General features: G+C 38.7%; 1 protein-coding gene across 2 annotated transcripts in view; it reads right to left on the bottom strand.

Moving 5' to 3' along the window:
• SH2B2 (SH2B adaptor protein 2) overlaps window positions 1–15,301 on the bottom strand; it is a 466,753-nt gene that overhangs the window by 146,952 nt on the left and 304,500 nt on the right. Inside the window, exon 4 of one of the 2 annotated variants that reach the window (XM_044054137.1) lies at window positions 12,320–12,420. In XM_044054137.1, the coding sequence (XP_043910072.1) occupies window positions 12,320–12,420 (101 nt within the window). Of the gene's footprint in view, window positions 1–12,319; window positions 12,427–15,301 lie in introns of both variants that reach the window. The other variant, XM_044054136.1, reaches the window with a different exon arrangement.

Below are 15,301 nucleotides of genomic sequence, written 5' to 3' on the forward strand. Positions count from 1 at the left end.
CAACAGCCTTGTTTCTCAAAGCTAAAACTTGGAGATTTGGTGATTTGAGAGATGAGTTGATAAAAGACAAGTTTGTGTGTGGTATTAATAATGACACAGTGAGAAAGACTTTGCTTCCAGACAGTGATTTAACTTTGAATAAAGCCGTTGAGATTTGTCAGATATACGACCTTACAGAAAAGCACACAAGTATGTTTACAAATGAGAATAGTTGTAGAAGGCACAGTGACAAAACTCATGTTGATAGTATGCAGCACTTGGTTAAAAGAAACTGGCCCAAGCACATGGCAGCTACTGCAGGTCCTTTAACAGTCCCTGGGAAACCTGGAGTCTTTCCAGAAAATTCCAGAATATGCTCACTGAAGCATAAAGGTGAGTCAGCAAAGTCAAAACATGTGCCCCCACCCAGCTTCATAGTCAACTGTTGTAATTGTGTTGGTAATCATGAACCCAAAAGTGAAAAGTGCTTATATTTTGGTCAGTAGTGCCATTCGTGCAATAAGTAGAATCACTTCAAAAGATTTTGTAACTCAAATAGGGCACATTCTTTTATTAAAAGAGGGCACTCCAAGAGACAAGTTGATCAATTAGAGAGCTGCAACCCTACTTTTTATGTTGATGGTGTTTCTCTGCTTGATGAAACAATCAATGCAGTAGATTTGCAGGCAAGGAATGAGATTTTTTGTACTGTTTGGAGTAATGACAGTCCCGTAGAGCTCAAAGCGGATACTGGCTCAAAGTGCAATGTTATGTCAGCAGAAACATTTGCTAGAGTAAAAGCTGCATAAGAACCTGATTTGACAAAGTGTGTGAAGCTTGTTGCTTACAATGGTGAAGAGATTTAAACCAAAAGCTCAGTAGTGCTTTCATGTTACTCTGCTGGGAACAGCTATAACTTGCCATTTTTCATAGTCAAGAGAGATATGTGCAGTCATTATTAGGCCTCAGAGACAGTTTGAAAATGGGACTGCTTTCACTTAATAAAGAAGTCCAGCATGTAAGCCTGAATGAAAACAGTTCAAATTTCACCCAAATTGTTATTTCTGAGTATGCTGATATTTTGTGATACTTCTAAATTTGGTCTAAGTGCAATCACTCTTCAAGAGGGTAGACAAGCAGTCTATGCATTGAGACCTCTTACCCAAACTGAGATGCAATATGCCCAGATTGAGAAAGCTCTTAGGAATTGTGTTTGCATGTTCGAAGTTCCATGAATATATTTATGGTCGACCTATCCAGATTGAAACTGAACCCCAATCACTATAACTATTTTGAGAAAGCCTATGCATACAGCTCCTGCCAGATTGCAACACATGACGCTCAAATTGCAAAAGTAAAATTTCAGTCTTGTTTACACCAAAAGCAAACTTCTTTATCTTGCTGATACCTTATCTAGATAGACCAGAAAAAACACAGAACAACATAACAATGAGCAACTTGATTTTGAAATAATGGAAGTGAGAAATTTTTCTTCCACATGTCTCGATGAGCTCAGAATGCACACAGCTTCAGATTCAATTCTCCAAAAGCTAAACCTCTGTCAGTCAGGGATGGCCTTCAAAACAATTTTGTTTACCAGCAGAAGTGCAACCTTATTTTCCATACAGATATGAGATTTTTGTCAGACAAAGGTATCATCATGAAAGGTCCCAAAGTGATTGTTCCAAAATCTTTGCAACAAGGGTATATTAGGATCTTGCATCATGGCCACCCAGGAACTGATTCTACTAAAAGAAGGGTGAGAGGTCTAGTATTTTGGCCTTCTATGTCGAGATATTGAGAAGTACTTTCATCTTGTTCAGTATGTAATAGTACACAGCTGCATCAACAAAAAGAACCACTTCAGTTAAGCCAGATTCCTGAACTACATTGGTCAACAGTAGCCATAGATATCCGAGTGGAATGGTCAACATTATTTGGTGTTGGCAGACTCTTACTCAAATTGGTTTGAGATTGACTTACTTCCCAACCTAACTTCCAATACCTGCCCACAGACTTATATTGAGACAAACCAGAACCATATTACCAATCAGCAGTAATTTATTGGTTCCAAGTGCTAAGGACAACAAAGCAGTAAAAGCCCAACTGTTGAAGAAGCATTTGTCCTAGAACCCTTACTATGACAAAACCAGCAAATTGGTCAGTTCATTGAAAAAAGGGGAGATGGTCAGGATGCAGACATCAAAAGATTTTGATTACATTGGATTTATGAAACGTTTCTATCAAGAGCCAAAATCATACACTGTAGAATCATAAGGAGTGTAATTCAGATGACATTAGAAGCATTTGTTACCAGTGTCTGAACCAGTGTTGTAGCATCTTGCCTGTGACAAAAGACTCTAGTTTTCATAGGTTTTCAGAGTAACTTTTCCAGTGTTCCTGTTGCAGAGGACATTCCGTCAGTAATCCCTGTTCCTGAGAAAATCCCCAAGAGTCCTCATGCAGAATATTCCCAAATGACTGTGCCTGTTGCTAAACCCAGTTCAAACTATTATGTCACAAGATCAGGTCACATCTAGAAACCTAGTTCCAGATACACAGAAACCTGGACATGACCATTGTTTTTCTTTATTAGTGTCTGTATAATTGCATGCCTATTCAAATATTATTGTTTATATGAGGCAGTTCAGTAAAGAGGAAGTATGTAGATCAGAGTGTGTGATACACCTTTAAGAAGCTTTCCAGTGAGTCAGCATATGCATATAACTACTGAGTACGTGCAAGCAACAGTGCCATTTTGAGTGAGCAGCCAGAGTTCCAGCCATTTTCAGGATACCCAAAATACCCAAGAATATTCATGATCCTTCTCTATGACCTATAGTATTTGCCTTAGGATCAAAAAGCCACCCTCCTAGTAGTTTATACTGATGGAACATTGAAACATTTTTTAAGCAACTTTCCATATTTTCTCAAGGATTCATGGGATTTTTTTAGAACACATAAAATATGTGTTTTACCACAATGACTTATTAGTCACAATTGATGTTAGGAGTTATTTGCATGTATACCCCACTATATAGGCATTGATTGGTTTCAAGAGGCTTGTTTGCAGTGTAAGTCCCTGAAAAATACAGAGGTCAACATGCTAGCTGAACTTATGGAAATAATGTTTGAGAATATTTTTTTCTATTTTGAGGAAGAATACTACAAGCAAAGGACTGGTGTAGCAATAGGGGTGGCTTGTGCCCCTTTACACCAGAGTATTGTATTATGGTTTGGGGAGCAATTAATATTTAGCTGCCAATATACAAATGAAGTGGTCACCTATGTACACTTCCTGGATGATGCATTCATAATTTAGAAATGTGATGTATCCCTAAATTCCACAACTGATTTTCTAAGGTTTGCATTTACATATTCAGTTAGTTATTAACTACCAAGAGGTGAAATTATATAAAGATCTTGAAACTCGCAATTTTAAATCAAGGTTATACAGAAAGCTGACCTTCTCCGACTTTTACAGTATTCCAGCAATCATCCTCCTTTCAAAAAAAAAAAAGAGTTTAGTGAAAGGCCAGATGGTGAGAGGGAATATTTAGAATTGTATTTGACAATGCATGTTTTTTAATGGAAATTAATAAGTTGGTAGATTTGTTTCTCAACAGAGGATATCCACCTACTTTTCTTGAAGAAATTAAAAAGGAAGTGTTTTTAAAAAGACACATTTTTATCATATTTTAGGTAGAGGAATAAATAAGGATGTGACACACACTGCAAAAGAAAACAATTATGAAAATACTATGGCTCTTAAGTTTGGTAATACCTCCAATGCCATTAAAATATAGTTATGAATGACTGGAAGCTTAAACGTAGTGATATAACCATTAGTACAAAGCTAGGATTAGCTCCTCTTTTTAGCTTTAAGTGACAGATGAAATCTAAAAGAGAAATTAGAAAGAGGAAATGCTTATGGTGAAATAAACAATACTGTTAAGAGAAATAAGTGCATATTGAAATGAGGATCATGCCATCAATGTAAACATATATTTGTGGGGCAGTTATTAGAATTAACAACAATCCCCCAAGAACTTAAGTTGAACAAGAACTGTGATTGTAATACTACTGGAGTGATATATATAGCATTTTGTGACTATTGACAATCATTCTACATTGGCAAAATGGAAAGAGTACTTATATATATATATATATATATATATATGGTTTCACTTCATAATCTCGAAATGCTGAAATCTCATATTTCAGCATTTCGAGACCATGAAGCCAAAACAATCACAACACCGACACTTACAAAGCCGAAACCAGTACAATGAACATACAACACACACCACACAAACCACAACACCCACACCACAATACAAATAAACACACCAAAACACCACACAGGCACATACCTACAATACAGAAATGCAGGGGGACAAGCCCCCCTGCACCCCCACACCCCCCTACTTATATATACCAACTCCGAGATAACAATCACACGCAGACATTCTATAGTCTCTCGCACACACAAAAACACCAACACATCCAACACTCACATCTCAACATACACCTCCCTAACCTAACTCAAACGTACAAGTCAGAAAAATGCTCACATACACTCACTTACCTGACATTCCGAACACCATCCCAAACAGACACTTCACGTAACGTACCGGAAATGCATAAGCGCGGATTCCAGATATTTGAATTCGGTCATATGCACTTTCGGCATTCTGAAGTTTCAGCTTCATGGTTTTGAAATGCTGAAATTCGAGGTTTCAGCATTTTGAGATTATGAAGTTAAACTATATAAATATATATATATATATATATACACACACACACATATATATATATATATATATATATATATATGAACACTGTTATGAAATTAAAACCCAACAGGAAAGTAATGCCCTGTATACACATAAACAAATGTGTGTAAGCAATGTAATGTTCCTATTTTTTACTTTGGAACAGGTTTTACCAAACCCGAGAGGGGGACTTTTGAAGATACACTAGAGTACCCTGAGCTCAAGTGACAATTAAGATTAAACATCAGTACTTTAACAGGCTTAAATGCCATGATTTCTATAAACACTGTGCTAAAATTAACAGCAGCTAAGTTGTAACATTTAAAATTGGTAATGTTTTAACATGTTTTTTATACAATTGTCTTCATATAATTATTTATTATTTTGTATTGCTGAAGCAATTTAATTCAGTCAGTTTGTTAATCAATTGTGTAATCAAGTTGCTATATAGGTGCACTATAGAAAATAATGACTGTTCTGAAGTCCTGCTTGTTATTAGGGATGAAAGCTCTTAACGCTTTCTTGTATTTTGCATCAAAATTAAACTTTTAAACCATACTGAGTCTGAGGCTTTTTGTCCTCCATTCCTTATTTTGTATTTGAATATACTATGGGCACTTTGGGCATGGACCTTGGTATTTCCCTGTAACACTAACAACCTGGTTTGCATTTTTCATGTGTGTATGCGAGAGCTTTGCCTCCAATGACATTGTGTATCTATATCTCTCACACACTGTGTTTACCTGTTCTAAAGCTCCAAGGAGCACAGTTTTTTTATTTTTCATATTCCCCAGGAATTTTTCCATGATGTGTCTAGTCTCAAAAATAATGCCACAAAAAGTATCTTTGTTTATATGAATAAAAGCTCTTAACCTCTCAAACTTTTGTTTCAAGGGGTACTATTACTTCCTCCCATACCTTATATCTGACCATTTCTCTTTATTATACCATGACCCCCCCCAAAACCTGCACGCTGATTGGCTAGCGTGCACATTGTAAATCGAGTTATACTAATGGAAAAAGGTCCGGTCGCCCGGACTTTTTTCCATTAGTATAACTCTACTGTCTCGCTATGTTAAATGCGTTTAACATAGCGAGACAGCTTTAAAATAAGCAACGGACATCTCCGTTGCTTATTTTAAAACTGTCTTGCTATGTTAAACCCATTTAACATAGCGAAAACAGTAAAAAAAAAAGCAACGGAGATCTTGCTTTCTCCGTTGCTTTTGCACAACTCTGATGTACTGCGCGGCGCGCAGTACATCAGAACTGCCGGATGCCAGACATTTCTTGCGGAAGGGCAGTAAACAGGCATTATACTATGCCATTATTTAAGAAAAGTAATAGTTTCTTTTCTTAAATAATGTCATGGTATAATAGCAATAACCCACTTCTGGGTGTGGGTAATGCTGAATTTACCCATGGTTGGCTTTGTTTGGTCCCTCGGGCTTCGCCCTCGGGACCAAACCATGCCAACCGTGGGTAAATCCAGCATTACCCACACCCAGGCGTGGGTTATTGCTATATTCTTTACTGAAGATCTGCACTGTGAAACTTTTCTTCTATTTTGTTGTCACTTCATTGTTTTCTTTTCCTTTTTCTCTTCTTACTTTCACCACCTCTACATACAATTTCTTCTGTGATGCTACATTTTTCTGTATATTATCTGCTTCCTCCTCCAGCATCCTGTCCATAATATCTCCCCATGATATGTCCCTGCCACTTTCAGGATCGCATGCATCCACTAAAATCCATAAATAACTCATCCCACAACCCTTTCGACTGGAGAGTTCTGACAACACATTTGTGTGTTGTCCTTCCTCTTCCCTAAATAAATTTTGCTGAAAAACATCCTCAGAGAAGGCTCGACTGCCATCCCTTCCTTTGTTTGCATTAATCCGCTCCCTCCTTACTCCTGTAAAGGCTCAACTGCTTTTGCTCCCATTTCACACACTAGTACCCATGTAGAAGGGTTGGCCACCTTTCCTTCTCTTCCCATTTCCTTATCAACATTTTTTGAAGACTAGGACATCTTCTCTACATTTAACTTTACGTCTTCATGAATCAAAGGTGCTTCCATCTGTTCTCTCCCTGTTTCTCCAGGCCACTACTGTTCCCAGAATGGAAGCTGGAAGTCTTCAGGCAAAACATTTCACTTTGTTCACAAGAATAAGTAGAGGAAGTTTCCCATTGCCCTGGCCAGATTTCCCCTAGTAGTGTAAATACCACCTTGGTTCTCCTCTGAAAAAGTGGCTACTAGCCTCTTGGGACTAACCCAGTCAACAAAGGATAAATAAATGCAATAAAGAAAAATAAAATCTATCTGCTTCCACTTTTTCCCCATTTATTCATAGAGAAATGATGCAACAACATGACATTTTTTATGCTGAACAATAAGGCAGGTTTTTTGCACTTTCTACTTTCACCTTCATTAATCTCTTCAAATCTTCCATACCTTCAATCAACACAGTGGCATCACCTTCATACCTGAGGTTTTTAATATTTCTCCAGCAGCTTTGATTACAGCATCTGATTTGTCTAACCCAGCACTTCGCATGATGAAAATATTCAGCATATAAATTAAAAAGAAGGGTGACAATATACAATCTTGTTTCATTTCATTCTCAGTTTTGAACCAGTCACCTACTCCATACTTAATTCTAATTGTTTCCTGTTTTGCATGCAGATTCCTCAGGAGGCAAGTAAGGTGACTTGTTTTTTCTAAGAACTAGCTATAGTTTGCTATAGCCCACACAGTCAGTGGTATTACAGTAGTCAATAAAACAGAACTAAATATTTTTCTGAAACTCCCTTGTTTTCTCTGTTACCCAGCTGATGTTGTCTATTTGATTTCTGGTGCCTGTGTAGCTTGCAGGAGTCCATCTTGCAGGGTTTTGGGCATTACCTTTTTGCGTGTGAATCAAGTGTAACCGCTTAGCAATGTGGGCACTGTTAGAATTTTCCTTCTTTGGGACTGGAATATAAACTGACCTTTCCAATCCAAATGCCACTTAATATTTTTCATATTTTCTTGTGGAATTCCAAGTAACAGTAACATTATCATTTTGTAGGATTTTAAGCAAGTCAGCCAGACTTTTTCTACTTTCTGCAACAATATTCTTACCAAGGCTTTCTGGGGCCCATTTAACTTTACTTTCCAGGATGCAGAGCAGAAAACATAGCATCGTATGCATCAGTGATGTTACAGTCTTTCTTATGCAGTTCTTTATAGTCACACTAGTACTTCGTAATATCTTCTGCTTCTATTAGGTCCCTACCATCTTTGTCTTTTATTGTGTCCATTTTTGCCTGGAAGTTTCTGTTAATATGGTCTGTCTTATTGAAGAGATCTCTTGTCTTCCCATTGTGTTACCTTCTTCCGTTCTTTGTACTGCTTACATAAATATGCCTTCTTACCCATTGTTCTTCCTGTTCTCTGAAACTCTGCATTTTGTTTGACATGTTTTTCCTTTTCTCCATTGACTTTTGTACTATTCTTTTCCAACGCCACTTATAAAGCCTTCACAGACAATAATTTTGCCTCCTTAAACTTTCTATTTAGAATATTTCTGTTGCCACTTCCTGGACAGTATCATAAAACTTCTCTTCATAATTCTTCATGCTGTCTGCACCTCCACTGCATATTAATTTGCTACTGTTCAACTCATATATAGTTGGCCTAGAATTTTTTTCTTGTTTTTTTTAATGTAATTTTGAACCACAGTCATTTACATGTTTTTCTCTAAATCCACAAAGACACAATGCAACTCCTTCTGACCTTCACTTTACTTCTCCATCAAAACCCTCAGAGCAATCTGTAGTGCTCTTTCCCCCACGAGACCATACTGCTGCTCACTAATGATCACTTTCCTTCTTAACCTAGCCTCCACTACTCTCTCCCATAACTTCATGCTGTGACTGATCAATTTTATCCCTCTGTAGTTACTACAGCTCTGCACATCACCCTTATTCTTAAAAATCGGTACCAAAACACTTCTCCACTATTCACGCATCCTCTCACTTTCCAAAACACCTCCATGCTTCCACAGGTATGTCATCTGGGCCAACAGCCTTTCCATTCTTCATCCTCTTCATAGCTATCCTTACTTCTTCCTTGCTAATCCACTGCACTTCCTGAGTCACTAACCTCACATCATCCAAACTTCCCTTTCCCTCTCATTCTCTTCATTCATCAACCCCTCAAAGTACTCTTTCCATCTGCTCACCACACTCTCCTCGCTTGTGAGTACGTTTCCCTCATTATCCTTTATCCCCCTTAACTGCTGCACATCTTTCCCTGCTCGATCCTTCTGTCTAGCCCATCAATATAGGTCCTTTTCTCCCTCCTTAGTATCTAACCTTTTATAGAACTCACCATATGCCTTATCTTTAGCCTTCGCCACATTTGTCTTCACCATACGCCTCATCTCCTTATACTCGTATCTACTTTCTTCATCTCTCTGACAATCCCACTTCTTCGCAAACCTCTTTCTCTGTATACTCTCCTGTACTTCCTTGTTCTACCACCAGGTCTCCGTGTCCTCCTTCCTCTGTCCAGATGTCACACCAAGCACCTTTCTAGCAGTCTCCCTTACTAGCTCTGTTGTAATTACCCAGCTATTCGATAACTCTTCACTGCCAACCAGTGCCTGTCTTAACTCTTCCCTGAACTCCACCTCACAATTATCCTTTTTCAACTTCCACCATTTGATCCTTGGCACTGCCCTCACTCTCCTCCTCCTCCTCTTCTTGATCACCATCATCATTCTACAGATCACCATCCTATGCTGCCTAACTACACATTCCCCTGTCAACACTTTACAGTCTTGAATCTCCTTCAGACCGGCCCTCCTGCATATGATATAATCCACTTGTGTGCATCCTCCTCCACTCTTGTATGTCACTCTATGCTCCTCCCTCTTCTTAAAATATGTATTCACCACAGTCATGTCTATCCTTTTCGCAAAATCCACTACCATCTGACCCTCTGCATTCCTCTCCTTAACAACATACCTACCTATCACTTCCTCACCCCCCTGTTCCATCACCAACATGCCCATTGAAATCCACTCCAATCACCACCACTTCATCTAACTCACTCCAAAATGGTTCTTTCTCATCCATTGCATACCCAACTTGCAGAGCATATGCATTAACATTCATCATCAAACCATAAATTTCCAGCTTCATAAACATTACTCTATCCAGCATTCCTTTCACCTCCAAAATACTCTTGGCATACTGTTCCTTCAGGATAATCCCTACCCCATTTCTCCTCCCATCCACACCATGGTAGAACAATTTGAACCTGCCTCCAATGCACCTGCCCTTACTCCCCTTCCATCTGGTCTCTTGCACACACAATATATCAGCCTTCCTTCTCTCCATCATATCAGCTAGCTCTCTCCCAATTCCAGTCTTACTGCCAACATTCAAGGTTCCTACCCTCACGACCACGCGCCTAACCTATGTCCTCTCTTCTTGCTTTTGCACATGCTTTCCTCCTCCTCTTCTCCTTCTCCTCCAGCCAACAGTAGCCCAATTTCCACCAGCAGCCTCTTGGCTAACAGTACTGGTGGTAGTCATTGTCAACCCAGGCCTCAGCCGATCCAGTATGAAAATCTGTACTGTTGTCATCCTATGTCATTTGGCAAAAATTTTACATTGAATGCCCTTCCTGACATAATCCTCCCCATTTACCTGGGCTTGGGACAGAAAGTATATGACAGGGTGTCTAGAGAGAAGTTGTGGTATTATATGAGGAAGTTGGGAGTGGCACATAAGTATGTAAGAGTGGTACAGGATATGTACGAGGGGAGTGTGACAGTGGTGAGGTCTGCAGTAGGAGTGAGGGATGCATTCAAGGTGGAGATGGGATTACATCAAGGATCAGCTCCGAGCCCCTTCTTATTTGCAGTGGTGATGGACAGGCTGATAGACAAGATCACACAGGAGTCCACATGGACTATGATGTTTGCGGATAATATTGGGATCTGTAGTGAGAGTAGGGAACAGTTTGAAGAGACCCTGTAGAGGTACAGATATGCTCTAGTGAGGAGAGGAATGAAGGTCAGCAGGACTAAGACAGCTATGTGTGTGTGAATGAGAGGGAGGTCAGAGGAATGGTGAGGATGCAGGGAGTAGAATTGGTGAAGGTGGATGAGTTTAAATATTTGGGATCAACAGTTCAGAATAATGGTGACTGTCGAAGAGAGGTGAAGAGGACAGTGCAGGCAGGGTGGAGTGGGTGGTGAAGAGTGTCAGAAGGAATTTGTGACAGATGGGTACCAGTTGAAATGAAAGAGAAGGTCTACAAGAGGGTAGTGAAACCAGCTATTTTATATGGGTTGGAGATGGCGGCACTGATGAAGAGACAGGAGTCAGAGCTGGAGGTGGTAGAGTTAAAGATGTTAAAATTTGTGCTGGGTGTGACAAGGATGGACAGGATTAGGAATAAGTATATTAGGGGGTCAGCTCAGGTTGGACATTTTGGAGACAAAGACAGAGAAGCAAGATTACACTGGTTTGGACATATGCTGAGGAGGGATGCTGGGTATATTGGGAAAAGGATGCTAAGGATGGAGCTGCCAAGTAAGAGGAAGGCCTAAGATAACGTTTATAGATGTGACGAGAGAGGACATGCAGGTGGTTGGTGTGACAGAGCAAGATGCAGAGGACAGGAAAAGATCAAAACAGATGATCTGCTGTGGTGACCCATAACAGGAACAGCCGAAAAAAGAAGTCAGTTACATTTATTTTTATTGTTATTTATTTTACATTTGTTGACCGGGATAGTCCGACTGGATGCATGTCCATTTTCAGCGGAGGCCCGGGGAGAAAAGCTCCAAGGGTAAGCAGATACAGCATTATGTAATACCAGCATTACATATTACAAACAGACTATTTACAGAGATTACATAAGTAAGCAAGTTAAACAAATTCCACAGGTTACAGTTAATCCTGAGCACAAGTCAGGATTAAATTAAATTACACAGTAAACTGGTTAAGAGATTTTTACACATTCTAGAGAGAGTTAGCCAGGCTTGATACATTGACATATATATCTTATACATGTTGACAGTATACAAATCTTCCATCTCTGACAGCAAACTATACATTTAATCTGATTTTGGTTCTGACTATCTGGTTATATTTATGTATACAATATACTGCAGAAGTCTCAATGTGGTTTAAAAGGATCTGAACTGCTCTGAAATGTTTTTTTCTTGGCTAAGAAAAATAAAAAAAGATGAATTTGTTTGAAGTTGTATTTTGAAGCTAATGTGCATATAGCTTGGCCCTGCATAAATCATGAGGCTGCATGCAATAGACTGGAGACTACAAGTGTGCTGCATAAAACTGGCAGTGTCTCAAAGGTCCAGAATCACATTAATGTGATGTTGTATAATTTCACCAAGCACAATGTCTTGTATATAAGCATGTTCAAGTCCTAAGAAATATGACAAAGTAAAAAAAAAAGAAAAAAAAGAGAGATATGAGTCCTTCCTGCATAATCTATATAGATTGTGGACAAATGATTGTCTCATTAAACCCAGACCACTTACCATCAGGAAGCAACTCACAGGTACAAGGAGATACTATAGGAAAGTCCCCACTGGCTTGACACATGCCTTGAGAGCAGGAGTTCAGCTCAATATCTTCCCCACTGTCCCTGAAACAGAAATAAAAAAACTGAGAAGGACTTGAGGCAACTAGAAGAACCGCATGAATGCACCATGCCAGACATCTACATCTCATCTTCATAATGTACACGGAATTAAAGTAGAATAATGCAAGCCTACTAAAATATGACATTCTAATCTGTAGTCTGATCATAAGCTATCCTGGGAGTCCTGTGATCTTCAAATTGCTCAAATCTGCAGTAGTTGCTCACCCCAGACAATATGCAAACAACATACATGTCACATGAGAACTCAAGATCATGTAAAATAAAAAAATAAATTAATTAAAAAAAAAAAAAAAAATCACATTAGGTGGAGGAATCCACAATATCATGCCACTTACTGGCAACAGCTGGATTTCTACCTTCCAGATCAATGGACTGGGTTTGAAAACATGACCCTATATAATATGATAGCTACAGTTCCTGGTTGAAGAGTAGTCACACGAAATGCACCCTATGTTAAACCCTTTCCTCAGGAGAAGCAGTAGTATGCAGTCAACATTTTCTAAAGGACCCATGGAGGGGAAGGGAATCACTGGCACACACTGACATCCCTCTACAGGGCAGCAAAATGTCTAGAAGCCTCACTTATATAAAGCCTGCTTCAAGAGCCCTGGCAATACATTTGGAACTTATTTTACCTATTTATTTGTTAATTGGGTGGACTGTTGTATTTATTGTTTTCAGTCATGACATAGGCCAGTGGTAGTCCTGCAGTTTATATTGTAAATGATCAGTATTTTTATACAGATACACTCTTAGCACCATTTATCTATTAATATTCATTATACTGTGACATTAATTTAGGATTTCAGAAGATGAGTTATGTTACAATCTAAAAATTAGGATTGAATTAAATTGCCATTTTTATTGCTTTCTTATGTTAGTAGTAGTTCTGCATCAAAGACTCGTATCTGTTTGTACTTCTTACAAATATTGTTACAATTCCTAGAAAGTTGATGGTGTGCTAATTTAGCATTTTGTTCATTGTCACTCGTAAGTTGCATTTGCGTTCATTGTGCATGTACTGTCTGAGGTTCTTTACAATAGGTGTAGCGCAGGGGTCTGCAACCTGCGGCTCTGGAGCCGCATGTGGCTCTTCCACCCCTCTGCACTGGCTCCCTGTAGTTTTGAAAAATAATGGCCACTCTACCGTACAGCGCGTACACACACACACACACACACACACACACACACACACACACACACACACACACACACACACAGAGTGATCGAATGACGGACTTCAAATATTGCTCCTAGAAACTTGTTAGAATAACATGGCTTCTGTTGCCATGTATTCCACACACAATGAGAGCGATCAAATGATCCCCTGACGACAGCGTCATCTCCTGAAAGGTTTCATCTCTCTTACCTCTCAAAGTCTTACCACAAGAAGTCTGGACAGAGCCACAAATAAAGGGGAACAAAGGAACAAAAATAGGGACAGATTTTAAATATTGCTCTTATGAACTTAATTCTTTTAAATTTAGTATTATAATTATATATAAAACTTTATACGCTGTGTTATCTTCATTTTAGGGTTCAAATAGATTTTGTGGCTGCCAGTGAATTTTATTTGGTGGAAGAGGGGTGAAAAATAGCTCTTTTGATAGTGAAGGTTGCAGACCCCTGGTGTGGGGTCATTGGTGAATTATGTTTCGGGTAGAAGTGAGTTCCAGGCTGCATGTGATATCTTAGTGAAGTTTTTTTTTCTTATACAGTTATGTTAAATTTAGTTCTATGTAGTATGGTCACATATTTATTTTTTTTTTTTTTTGAACAGAGTCATGGGCATTGCCAAATGTTGCGAGTAACCATCAGCTGATAGCTCAGTTTGGCCTGTAGACACATTGTGGGTGAAACTCAAATCCATTCATAGCACTATTATGATTCATGGCTAGTGGGTACAGACTGAATTCTTCATGCTGGCCGATGAAATTTAGTCCATTCACATGAAATGCCATGAAAAGGGGGGGTGCTGTTGCTATTTACTTATTGATATTTGTTTACCAAGATAGTCTGACTGGATCATTTTATCCATTTTCAGTGGAAGCCCTGGGAGAAAAGTTCCACAAGTAAATGAACTGAAAATACATATACATAGCTAAAATGCAATATACTGTAAATGCATAGACTAATACAAATATTAATATGCATACAACATGTAGAATAACACACATATACCATCATTAAAAAACATAAATACAACATCATATAGCACACTGAAATGTACTGATGTGTTATAAGTGTGAGAGTTTGTTATTCACTCATAAAGCAAATGTCAGTGTGAGAAATTCAAACAATGAATAAGAAGGATGACAGGAACTGAAGGGAGAGGAAGAAGAGCATTTGTTAGAGGTAATAAATGAAGTAGATATGGGAGGAAGGAGAAATAATCCCTGGGATTCATTAATGCCTACACTAAATGTACTCCTTTCTGAGCGAACAGACAACACAAACATAACTCGCACCTTCTTCCTCCTGATTTTAGTTTTCTTACTGACATTGCAGTCTTAAATATCAAGGGGCTTCATAAAGGGCACCACGAAGTGTAGACTACATGTACATTTAGTGTAATCATTCTGAGTGCCTAGAAAGCACAAAAATGTAGGGGTGTATATTTAGTGTAGGCGTTAATGAATCTGGCCCAATGAGTAAAAGCAAGATTAAGAGTAAGAGAAATAAGAGTAAGACTTAAGGGAAATAAAAACAAAGAAAAGACGAGACAGAAGGTATATATGTATTAGAAGAGAAGGAGCTGAAATTTTAGCCAGGAAAGTACCAAGTGGAAAACCAGGAGCGAGACTGAAATTCTTTTAGTTGCAGCTTAAATAAATGCTTATGTACTGCCTGATTTTTG

This window comes from Protopterus annectens, chromosome 13.part0 (assembly GCF_019279795.1).
Source record: "Protopterus annectens isolate FY-2018-M chromosome 13.part0, PAN1.0, whole genome shotgun sequence".
Classification (NCBI taxonomy): Eukaryota; Metazoa; Chordata; order Ceratodontiformes; family Protopteridae; genus Protopterus; species Protopterus annectens.